Raw genomic sequence first — 12,118 nt, 5'->3', positions numbered from 1 at the left:
CCCCCCCTTTTGTATATGTGTGTGTGTATACATCATATTTTCTTTAATAAGAACACAAGATAAACCACCAAGTTAATCCTTGTATTAAAATCATGGAGATGGTAAAAGTTGGTTCTTTTCTGGTTAAATGACCTTCTACCAATTTTTTTTTAAATGCATGACCTTCTAACAGATTTGAGAATGCCATTGCTTAGCATAAGAATGCCACTTTCGTACACAAGAATTCCTATAAACATTCAGAACGCCATTCAGATAAATAACCCGTTCTTTTCCCCTTTTGAGCCTAACATGTAACTTACATACCTGTGTTCTTTTCCGAAGATATGAAATCAATTTGTTTCATTGAGGAAGCAAACGTCTCCACCATGAAGATAAACGACGAATTCCTTGAGGTGCAGGAGGGATGAGGATCTCCATCATGGTTTCCTTTTCTTTAGGGGTTAATGGGACTCCTCTAGTAAGGTTCAAAGCCAGTAAGTGCACATTAGTTCTTTGCCTGTGCCTGCTGTATGCCCATATGCCTCCACCAACCCCAGCTATAAGAAGCTGTCCAACAAATATTAGATAATCTCCAAGTATTAAAAGAAAAGATATTGGATAATGGTGCTCGTGAAACTACTCACAGGTGACAGCCAGAAACCTGCAGTCTGCCAATCAAACTTTGGAGCATACAGTATTGTTTCCCCATAATCCTCTTCAAGCTTATTATAGATATCTTTGTCACTTTTCCCAGATCGGATTTCATCACGAATAAGCTACAATATAAACCAGGTATAATGAGTCTCAGCCCATGCAGATGTATGTGGCAGGCTGTAGATGGGCATATAACAAGAAAATAACCAAGAAAAGGCATAAAACCAAACCAACCCCACCCCAATATATCCTACCTGAAGGTAAGAGTTATACACCTTACCTTTAGAAAAACTCAATGATGATATGGCTTTCTTCGCATTAGTGAGTCATTACATGGCCCAAAGGGAAGAAACCATTAAGTTTCAAACGGGTTTAAGGTCAAACATAAGGCTGATGGCACCATTAAAACGTAAAAGGCTAGGTTGGTCGTTAAAGGGTGCAGACAAAAGGCTAGTGTTGATCTTACATAAACTTTTTATCTGGTGGTCACTTATTGCAATTTGCAATAAGGTCAAATCTAATTGGCCCATGTTCTAATTTGCAATAATGGTTAAATCTTTATATGGCTTCAAACAAGCTTCACGAGAATGACATACCAAATTACATGACAGTATAAAGTCTAAAAGTTATCAAGGAGTCCAAAAATGATTACTCATTATTTCACAAGAGTATGGGTTCATCTCTTGTGTTTGTAGCCGTTTATGTTGATGACATGCTATCACAGATAATTCTACACCGATAGTGGAACAACCTTAAATCCGGTTGTCTTGGTTTGCATGCCATCTCATATGAAACTTGTTTGAGCTTTATTAATCAATTTCCAAGCATCCATGTTTTGAATGTTGTCAACTAATCTTTTCAATGTTAGATAAACAGTCGAGTTGGATGTACACTTTACATTGATGTGGAACCACCATATTACTCTCCAAAAGAGCCCTTGAGCAGAATGGGGAGGTTCAGAAATGGTCAAAGTCTAGCCGATGTGGGACTCCAACATGGCCCCTCCAACCGGGGCTAGATGGACAAAATTGTCCCAAGATGTCGAGAGGGGGCTAGCTAGAGTGTCGAGTCCCTAGAGTGGCAAACCTTAGCTCTGGTACCATGTGAGAATATGTGGAACCACTATATTACTCTTCAAAAGATCCTTGAGAAGAAAGTGGGGAGGTTCCAACATATATTTCAGGAAACATGATCCAAGTCTAGCTGATATGGGACTCCAACATTCAAAAGATTAAATAACGGAATCTCTTTCTCCATCTCTCAAATATCATGAATATAACATACCTCTAGAGTGTATTTGTTATGAGGGACGAGACAATACGAAACATAACAAAAACTTGTTCCACAGTTTGCACGATATTAGACCGGAGATGACTAGACAGACCTAGTGAGACAAAAATGCATTTTGTTGTCCCACAAAAAATAGGTAGAATGAAAATTAGGGAGATGGGACAAGATTGACAAATTAGTAAACTACACATATTAAATTAATACCCCACAACCTTCGACAATTCTTTCATCAGCTTACCTCACTCCTACACGTCCAGTTACCAAATGCACTCTTACAGTCCAAATAAGTTGTGAATAATTTAGAACACTTTTTTTATGTATAATTAATGGTGGTACAGAATGAAAGTGAACTTGGAATAACAGATATTAATAGAGTCACCTTCCTGAGGAGAATAGCAATATCAGCTTGCGATTCTTCAATGGACTGACCACCACACTCCAAGCAGCGGACATTGTGACTAATGTTTCTTGCCCGTGCATCTACAATCTGCTGCCTCTTGAACGGGTCCTCTTCGTTTTCCATTCTCTATAAATGGTTCAGTTCAGCTGAATTCTTAAAGCTATAAAAAAAATTAAAAAACCCACAAGGTAAGTACAAGTTTCAGTTGGGCATTTCGTCGAACAGTTGCGTTGCAATGAATTTCCTTTCCACAAAACAACAAATCCGTAAGTCGGGTCCTGATTTGTAATAGCTAATAGCTTTTCGCAGTACATTTACCAGAAAAATATACGATATATATACACTAACTGTCAAATTTTCTTTTTATCACAATCTGAAACAGTAAAGATCATCGGACAAGGAGAAATATTCCAATGTATTCCAACAGCAAGTAAACTTCGTAAGATTTAATAAAACAAATATTTCCAAAAGTAACAACCAAAACGAAAACGAGATTTACAATTCGAAGTATCCAATACAATCTGATGTAAAAACAAACACAAAATTGAAACAAACACAAAATTGAAGCAAACCTCCTTCACGGCAGCTCCGTCTCTCTGTGTCGCTTCTGCTCCGTCTTTCTCCTTCACAGTTTTATCGATGGAGATGGGGAGAGGGGTTTGTTGCAGCCGGAATAAAGGTGACCGACGACGATAAAAGGGGGAGGGGGTGTTTCACTTGGAGTTGGAGGGGGTTAGCCGGTGTTTAAAATGGCTTATTTTAAACATTTATATTTTTTTATAAAATTTTTTATCAACTTATTATATTTAAAAAAAAAATATTACCGATTTGATATTGATATAAGTTCTTTATCCATACACTTAAAAATACTTATTATCAATGTTACATCAGAATAAATCAATAAATTATTTTTATAAACAATCCCAAACATCTCCTTAGGTTATATTTTTGTTCTCTAGTTTTTAGAGTGAATTACTAAATAAGTTAAATATATTTTGGTTAATTTGTTGTTATTTTACAATAATTATATGATATAAAATAACATTGAATAACATTTAAGTGTAATATGGTTATTTTAACAATTTTGTCCTGTTTTGTTTTAGTCGTACCAAACATAGGACAGACAATTAGCCATGTCTTAGTCGTACCAAACATATGACAGACAAGTAGTCCGTCCCATCCAGTCTGCATACAAAAACTACCTAACTGATGACACTAATTTCAAGAACGTTTATGAAATTGAAAAATTAAGAATCATCGTAGATAGTTTATTTTAGATACCAAATTAAACACCGGTGTAATTCACTCTAGTTTGTATGATTTAATATAAAAAGACGAAAACACCCTTCACTTAAACGACAATAACTAACGGCCATGTACCAAAACCGCAATTAAATCAAAACCTTAAGAAGTTTTCTTGTAAGTTTGAAAAGTTAAGTTGCTAAATTGAAAATCAAACACCTACCAGATCTAAGTCCAAGATCGTGGGGGCACGTGTCACTCTGCTGCTTCTCCTCATCCTCATGTTAACTTCCATCAACAACCCACCAAGTCCCCTCTTTCGTAATCTGTACGGACGTTAAATTAATTTCTGTTCATATCCCACGGCGCACGTTAACATCTGTCCATCTTTTCCTTTTCCCTTTTCTTCCCCAGTCCCTACCTGAACCAACCAACAGGGCCGGCCCTGAGATTTTGAATGCCCATGGCGGAAAGCCAAAAAAATGCCCCTTATATGTGTGTATAAAAACAAAAATAGACTATTTGAAGGGGTTTGAAACCTAGTCAATCTAGCCGGCTCATCCCCATGCCGATTTCTTTTCCTATTTTGAGCACCAAATGGTTGTGATCGAGGAAACATACTCAAGTAGTTAAATTGTTAAACAAATGATACGATATAAAGAATAGAAAAATAACATCTAAACTTGGACGTTCGTGGTTTTGTTGTGAAATTGCCAAGAAAGTGGATAGATTAAGCAACTTGGACAAATTGATAAAGAAGAAAACATRAGCATCAATCTTAAGCCTTTGTCCTATATTAACCYRCTTCAAAACAGCTCCTAAAAAGCTTCTAAACAGCCCTCAAAACAATGCCCGAACAGCCAGAAAAGGACCAACTATATAATTGAACATCCTTTCTTCTAAACARCCTTCTAATATCTAAACAACCWTCTAAACAGCCTAAAAAGTAAAAAAWTTAGAGCTTTTTAGGGCAACTGAAGCTGTTATAACGTTGTAGTTAAAATAGTGGGTCTTCTTAACTGAATGGCTTTCTTTAAAGCTTATTTGCTGCAATATTTGTGGCAATGGAGTCCCAGATCTAATGAATTTACCTTAGGGGCCATCATGGTGAACATGAGCCCCTCCTTTAGAATATTTCGTTGTTTATGTTGAATAGCTCATGCTTGTGATCAAATGATGGTGAAGCACTTAAGCTTCATTGTAAATACCATAACCAATTCCCTGTGAAAAGGTAATTGTGGCCTAGAATCACTCATCCTGTCATCCATCCTCATGCATCAAACTGGTTAAGTGCTTCACCATCATTTGATCACAAGCATGAGCTATTCAGTTATTCAGTTATCAAGGGGGTAGGTCCTGGTGGGGAAGTTATAGATACTTTTCACCAAGTTCGGGATGGATTGGTGTGGTTCCTCTACGCCTAGGACACCAGAATATCCTCCTAACTGTTATTCTGTATTTTTGTTAGAACTTAGAAGGCTGTTTAGAAATTGCAAAACAGCCCCAAAAACAGCCTCAAAAATCAAAACAAAAGTAAAGTGGATGTGGAAATATTCAAACATAAAGTGATCAAAATCAATAATCTCTATTCACATTTTGTAATGTTGTTTAAATTACAGMAACCCTAAGTAGGCAATTAGGCATACATATACAGTATTACATTTACATGATTACATCTTTAAATCTTAAAAGAAAACCTAAGTATGGAGGACAACATCATCTAGATTATGAATGAATCAAACAAGAAATCAAGAATTAGAAACATAAAAAATAAAATAAGTAAAGTAAATATTAATAACCCTAACAGAGTAACAGTAACCGGCTAACCTCACAAGTCAATAGTCGAGAGAGAATCGAGACTCGAGAGAGCGAGAGGCGAGAGCGAGAGCGAGAGCAAGAGCGAATCGGTACAAAGGAAAATATGTTCGTTAGTTCGACAGTTCCGTGAGCAAGAGCGAGAGCGAGAGCGAGAGCGAGAGATAATCGGTACTATGGAGGGCGAAAGTCACAGTTCCTGAGCGAGCGAGAGTCAAGCTGTTGAGGACGAAAGAGAGAGCGGCCGATGGAGTATTGTGGACTTGTGGTAAGCGTAATTTTTTTTTTGGCCCAAAACTGAAGCTATATATGTATATTGGGCTTCATAAACTTGCTGCCCTTAGAATTTTTGCTGCCCTGGGCCATCGCCCCTTGGGCCTATGGCCAGGGCCGGCCCTGCCAACCAACCTCATTTTTCTCTTTACTTACCTTTTACTTCTCAGTTCTGACAGATCCACTGTCACTGCCGGTTTTCCACCGACTCTGCCGCCGGAAATTCTTCTGTTCATTAAGGTAATCAGTCATATTTGGTTTCTGTTATCTATCTCTCTTTTTGAATACGTTTTTTTGCATCCACATTTGCATGAACAAGTACGATTTGGGTTTTACGTATTTCATCTGTTGTCGGTGATCTCCCCTGCCGTGTAATCTCACTCTGTCAAGTGAATCTACCGAATCTTACAGATTTACTTCACAAAATTAGTAACTACATAGCTAGATTAGCTTAGTGATAAACACACACACACTGAACCTCACCTGTCTTTTATTTATTTTGATGATGGTGTGAGATTTATCTTATTGATTTTGATTATTTTTTGGCATTTTGTGTGAGTATATTGATGTGGAATCTTCTTGTTTCTGATTCACATTGTTGAATTGTGATACTGTTGGGGTTGGGCATCCTTTTTTTTCTTATTTGTTGAATTGTTTTTGTTATTGGTGAGGTCTTTTGATGAATGATTTCGAATTATTGATCATTATGGTAGTCTGGGTGGCAGGTTCAGTTACGAATTTCTCTGCTGCATCTGAATATGAGAGGGCGCCAAAGGGATAATATCCACACCCCATACAAGCGTGCTTCTTCTAGAGATCGTCTGAATGCCCAAGACAGAGAAGATGGTTTAGGAGGTAATTCTAGTTTGTTTTTGGAGTAATAGAAAAGAAATCCAGGCAACTTTTGGATGTTGCTGCTGCTTGGTGTTTATTGTTTATTTGACATGTGACTAAGTGGAGGACAGTAGAAAATTTATCACGTTTAAATGGAAATTTCTTGGACCAAGTTGAGAAAATCGCAGAGGTGATTCCACACTCTTGCCAACTAGAATGATGTCTAAATACATCTAAGTGAATCCCAGATGAAAAACTAAATCAAAGACTTAACATTGGTGAAGTCACTTTTTCTAAAAGAAGATACAGCTGAATATTGGACAAATTTTGTTGGAAGGATGAAACTAATATATACAATGCTGTATCTTTAACTAACTGTCGAGAAGAGTACATCTGTAGATATCTTGCAGTTGGTTCTAGGAGTAACTCCATCAATGTAAGGCAGCAAGAGATGATACTTTTCCAGATTGATATATATAGAATGAACCATTTTGTGGTTGGTAATTTGCTTCAAGCACTCTTTTTTATGTGCTTGCCAAAGTGGGTGCAAACGATAAAACACAATTATTTATCAGACTTAGATAACTTAATAAAGACTGTACAAATATTCAAGAGATATTGATGAATGAGCTTAAAATCTTCCAGAATATGAGTGCATAATTTTTTGTCACCTCCATGACTCCTTTTATTTTCTAGGAATTAGTAATTTATTTATATGGATGCATAATAATAAACTGTTTATTTGTAGGGAATCCAAATCCTGTGCAGAATAATACTGGAAAAGGATATGGAAATCCGCCTTGGATTCGTTCGTTGCCACATGTCATTGTGGCAGCTTTTTCGTCGTTCTTATTTGGCTATCACCTTGGGTATATCAAACTCGGGCTATTCTAATTCCTTTATATTGTTGAAAGGCGATAAATTAAGTTTATTATTTCATCAAATGTCAATCTTGAATCCAGGGTGGTGAATGACACACTTGAAAGCATTTCTTTGGACCTTAGCTTTCATGGGGATACAATGGCCGAAGGTACGTTTCACAATGGACTTTACCTGTATCATATGCCAGTTACTTTGTTTCCTAATTACTTATCCATTATTTTATAAAATGAAGGATTGGTGGTAAGTACATGTTTAGGAGGTGCTTTTATTGGATCTACGGTAAGTGGCTGGATCGCCGATGGGATTGGACGTCGAAGGGCATTCCAATTGTGTGCCATACCACTGATAATTGGTGCTTCAATGAGGTGCAGATATTATTCACGCTATTAAGCTGTTTAATTGCATTCAAGTATCCTTCAATTTATTTTCAAGTAATTGCTTCTTCAAGACTGGAGTGCCTCATCACTTTCAAAGCAAAAATTATTTGGTTTTCTTGGGGTTTGGACTATGATAAATAGCAAGCTTAGGCTAGAATTTTCTCATAACAGCTCATTAGTTTGCCTGTAATTTCCAAAGTGGGACATTTTTAAGGGATACTATAATGCTGTAAGCTATAAATGGTGGTAGATTCATGCTGATATCGATATGAATGTGGTGGCTGGTATAAGCTCATTTTGGGAATTGCTGCTGTGTGTGACAATGCACCTCGTTTTTCATTTTCAGTCCATTCATTTGATTGGACCTGGTAAAGAAAATTCCACATCAAGTCAATAGATTTCCAGTGAAGTGGTAAATTAGATCCTGAGGTTATATCATATGATAATTTTACTTGTTTGATGCTGGAAATGCTACTTAGCAACCCACAACTTTGTTAGAATGGTTTCACAAAATATGTGCAATCATAGAGTGGCTTCCTCTTGTAGGTGCCTAATAATATCCAAATTATAACTTGTAGTGCCACAGCAAATGGTCTTGGAGGAATGCTTTTTGGAAGGTTTCTTGTTGGAACCGGGATGGGCGTTACCCCACCTGTTGCAGCTCTGTACATTACAGAGGTACAGACCTTGATTGAATTTCTTTGATATTGTCATATGCTACTCACTTTACCTTTGTAATCTCGATCTACATTATCTTTTTTCTGACCTGTTATCATTAAAAGCTAGGTTTCACCAGCTTTTGTGCGAGGCACTTACGGGAGCTTCACTCAGATTGCAACATGTCTTGGACTTATAGCTTCTTTCTTCATTGGGATCCCGGCGAAGGATGTTCCTCGTTGGTAGGGAGCATGATACATACTTGTGTTGCAAGTTGTTGATTACTTATACAACCACTTTGATTGGTTTATCCATAGTTGAAATGTGACCTGCTCAACTGTATCTGTAATTATGTTCCCTTGATTATTGGATTAGGTGGCGTGTTTGCTTCTGGGTATCTACTGTTCCAGCAGCTTTGCTTGCTCTTCTGATGGAGTTCTGTGCAGAAAGTCCTCATTGGCTTTTAAAGGTAAGGATTACTCATTTCTCCGCTTTCCTTGTCCGCATATACATTTTTGGGTGCATATTTATCCATATCCATTTGAAGCATCATGTTACATATATATTGAAGTGGAAAATATTGTACCTTTCTTTGTCTCATTTGTTTCCTTAAATAGGGTTTACTTTATTTTGTCGTTCTCAGCTCACCAGTGCATCTTGTACTCTGTTTTATCAGGGGTTCCCCTCAGTGGTAGAACATCCCTTTTAACCTTAAAACAGTTTCATGGTATCTTTGGTAACTCTAATCTATATCTTAATGCTACTACAAAAGCTTAGATGCCAACAACACCTGTTGCAATCAACGACTGCCTTTTCTGGTCACCCATAGCAATTTACTGCCTCTCCACAACGTTTGTTGTGTTGCCTAACTTAGCTGAAGCGAACTTCTCTTTGCCATGCCTAGTTGCAAGACTTGGTTTTAGTGTAGTGAGGCATCCCTTGCATTGTCGTATGCCATGACTGAACTCATCAGAAAGAAACCAAGGATTTCTTGGTGTAACACTAGTACGGTATATTTTTTTTTACATATAATTCCTATCAAGTTGAATGATCGAACTGGGTTCAGTGGTCTACATTTATTCACCAGACCGTGAGTGTTCTGGAATCCCCTAATTGGAAAGGTGACGGTGGTATCCACATGTTTTTGGAATTCTACTGGATCAGTAGTCTACATACATTCAAACTAGACCCGTAAATGTTTGGATGCCCTAACTGGAATGCTGATGGTTGTTGGTTGTACCTGTTTCTTGTTGTGGAATGCTATGGAACATGATGTGTTGTTCATATTCCGGGTACCCTTAAACTTCTTGACCACGAAGAAGCTCTGTGACAACCTGCATTTTTCTTTTTCTTTTTTGCTAAGGCCTCCTCTTCACTTGCGTACTCTCTTTCATATGTGTATTCCATATGTAAACACGAGATATCCAATTTCAGTGAGTATTTTACAAGGTTTAAGGAAGATGTATGATGAAGTGCAAAGCCTCTCTCAAATTATTGCTCGTCCTACTATATAAGAGGAGCGTGAGTCTTTGCTTGCCACCCTCACATTTGTAGGAGATCTATGCACCACATATTCTTGGCCTGACCAGCTTCGCTTAGCCACTTTGCTATTTTATTGCCGTTTTCAATCGATAGTATTTTATGAGGGTCATGAAGATGTATGGAAAACTACAAAACCTCTTTTGATGCATTCTGAATAGTAACATGTTGATTTATGTTGCCTCTTTCTTTTGGAGAAGTGTTGGTCTCCTAATCTTCGACCATATGGCTGCCTAGGAGTAGAGATGCACAAAGGACCAAGGAATGAATCCGGACCAAGGAGCGAACCAGAAAGGACCAGGACCGATAGGACCATTTAAGGACCCGGCTGTTTCTTTGGGCCCAGATCAGTCCTGATTTTCATACCAAGGACTGGATCGGTCAAAGCCTGGTCGAAGATCGATTTGTGAAAGTCTGAACTTCCAAACTTTGTTTGGGGAAGCAACAGTGGCCTTAAAAAAAGGTCCAGTCCAAGACCGATGAAAACCATCGGATCAAGATCAGTTCTATATTCAGACAAAAGGACAGGTTAAGAACTGGACCACTCCTTGGAAGAACCCATTTTTTTGGCTTGTTAGGACTGGACCAAGGACCGGTTTGGTTGGATCCTTTTGCATCTCTACCTAGGAGTAATAATGAATTAATGATTATAAAATATTCTGGCATTCTACAAATATTGATACAGATTATCTTCATCTTAGTGGTGTATGTTGATAAATGAAATTGACCATCAGGGTAGTCTGGATCTAAAGAGCTTCATTAGAATCTCTGTTCACTCCTATTGGAGAACCTCAATTCTTTTTTGGGGATAAAGGTGTCGGTCTGCAATACTGTTATCTAAAAGATGTGAACCCCCATATGATTGAAATGTGCATGACATTATTTGTGGCATAAAACCCGAACACAAAATGGTACAAGGTGTTTCTCGTAACTTCATAACATACAAGATAACTAATTGATAGTGACACTTTCTGTGTCATTTCTTTTATAAGTTCATATAGATCGTAATTGTGCTTATCACTTATCAGAGTATCCCTGTGATATTATAGCTTCAGAAAGATTACTCTGAGCTTGTACTACCAGTGAATGCTTCAATATGAAATCAATAAATAGAACCTCAATGTGCCTTGATCTTGATATTCAGCTGTTGCTTAACTGCTATGGGTTCATTTTTGTGCATGATCTTTTTGTAGGTTATTACTTATAATATCTTCTTGTTCTTTGACATAATTCAGAGGGGAAGAAGTGCTGAAGCTGAAGCAGAATTCGGGAAGCTTCTAGGAGGGTTACATGTCAAATCTTCGATGGCAGAATTCTCCAAGTCAGACAGAGCGGATGAAGTAGAATCAGTAAAGCTTTCGGAGTTGTTGTATGGCCGTCATTTCAGAGGTATATCACCACATTTGCTACACCTTTTTTTTCCCACGTGTTGGTAGATGTTTCCTCTTAATTAAGAAGCTTTATTACTTACCATGCTCCAGTGGTTTTCATTGGGTCTGCTCTGCTTGCTTTGCAACAACTATCTGGCATAAATGCTGTTTTCTATTTCTCTTCAACCGTCTTCAAGAGCGGTGGAGTACCTTCAGATATTGCAAACATGTCCGTTGGAGTAGTGAACTTATCAGGTTATATGTCATTAAGTCATATTATGTGCTTTGCGAAGCCGTTGCTCAACGTTTTTATTTATATATTTTTTTAATCTTTTTCAGGTTCAATTGTTGCAATGGTTTTGATGGATAAACTGGGAAGGAAGGGTCTGCTTCTTGGAAGTTTTATGGGCATGGTATGTAAACTATCTAACTTTTCGTTCCATTATTACATGTTTAAGATGTTGATAAACAGATACTCAGAGCTCCAGCTCAATTTTTGACCCATAGTCTTAGCTTTGTAATTATATTGCTTCTATATTGGCATTTGCTACCAAAGGGTCATTGGCCCAGTGGTATCCGGGTTGCCGGTAGATACCAACCTTCTTGGAGGTCAAGGGTTTAAGCCTCGCTTAGGGTGAGGAGTGTGAGTTTTGTCGATATATATATATATATATATATATATATATATATATATATATATAGGGGCCTAATCAAATGAGAACTAATTAGTTTGTGGTAACTGTGAGAACCAATATTAACCACAAATCAATAGATAAATTAGGAAATTTATAATTTTGGCAATTTTG

At 37.5% G+C, this 12,118-nt stretch overlaps 2 protein-coding genes across 3 annotated transcripts in view; one reads left to right on the top strand and one right to left on the bottom strand.

The window, feature by feature from the left end:
• Positions 1-3,021, bottom strand: part of LOC112509710 (cytochrome c-type biogenesis CcmH-like mitochondrial protein) — a 4,076-nt gene extending 1,055 nt beyond the window's left edge. For both annotated transcript variants that reach the window (XM_025114810.1, XM_025114809.1), the window contains exons 1-4: positions 2,896-3,021; positions 2,303-2,483; positions 624-755; positions 304-546 (exon numbers count right to left, since the gene is read on the bottom strand). In XM_025114810.1, the coding sequence (XP_024970578.1) occupies positions 340-546; positions 624-755; positions 2,303-2,446 (483 nt within the window). In that variant the 5' untranslated portion in view covers positions 2,447-2,483; positions 2,896-3,021 and the 3' untranslated portion in view covers positions 304-339. The remainder of the gene's footprint in view (positions 1-303; positions 547-623; positions 756-2,302; positions 2,484-2,895) is intronic.
• Positions 3,022-5,839: 2,818 nt separating this feature from the next.
• The window catches only part of LOC112509927 (probable plastidic glucose transporter 2), a 10,428-nt gene continuing 4,149 nt past the window's right edge, over positions 5,840-12,118 (top strand). The window contains exons 1-11 of the mRNA XM_025115137.1: positions 5,840-5,893; positions 6,367-6,508; positions 7,236-7,356; positions 7,450-7,517; positions 7,602-7,734; positions 8,325-8,424; positions 8,533-8,645; positions 8,779-8,872; positions 11,178-11,331; positions 11,424-11,567; positions 11,652-11,725. Of these exons, the coding sequence (XP_024970905.1) occupies positions 6,412-6,508; positions 7,236-7,356; positions 7,450-7,517; positions 7,602-7,734; positions 8,325-8,424; positions 8,533-8,645; positions 8,779-8,872; positions 11,178-11,331; positions 11,424-11,567; positions 11,652-11,725 (1,098 nt within the window). The 5' untranslated portion in view covers positions 5,840-5,893; positions 6,367-6,411. The remainder of the gene's footprint in view (positions 5,894-6,366; positions 6,509-7,235; positions 7,357-7,449; positions 7,518-7,601; positions 7,735-8,324; positions 8,425-8,532; positions 8,646-8,778; positions 8,873-11,177; positions 11,332-11,423; positions 11,568-11,651; positions 11,726-12,118) is intronic.

Source organism: Cynara cardunculus (genome assembly GCF_001531365.2).
Source record: "Cynara cardunculus var. scolymus isolate 2C chromosome LG 3, CcrdV1, whole genome shotgun sequence".
In the NCBI taxonomy this organism is placed as follows: Eukaryota; Viridiplantae; Streptophyta; class Magnoliopsida; order Asterales; family Asteraceae; genus Cynara; species Cynara cardunculus.
The sequence above is the reverse complement of the archived record's forward strand: the minus strand, read 5'-3'. Positions and strand labels throughout refer to the sequence as shown.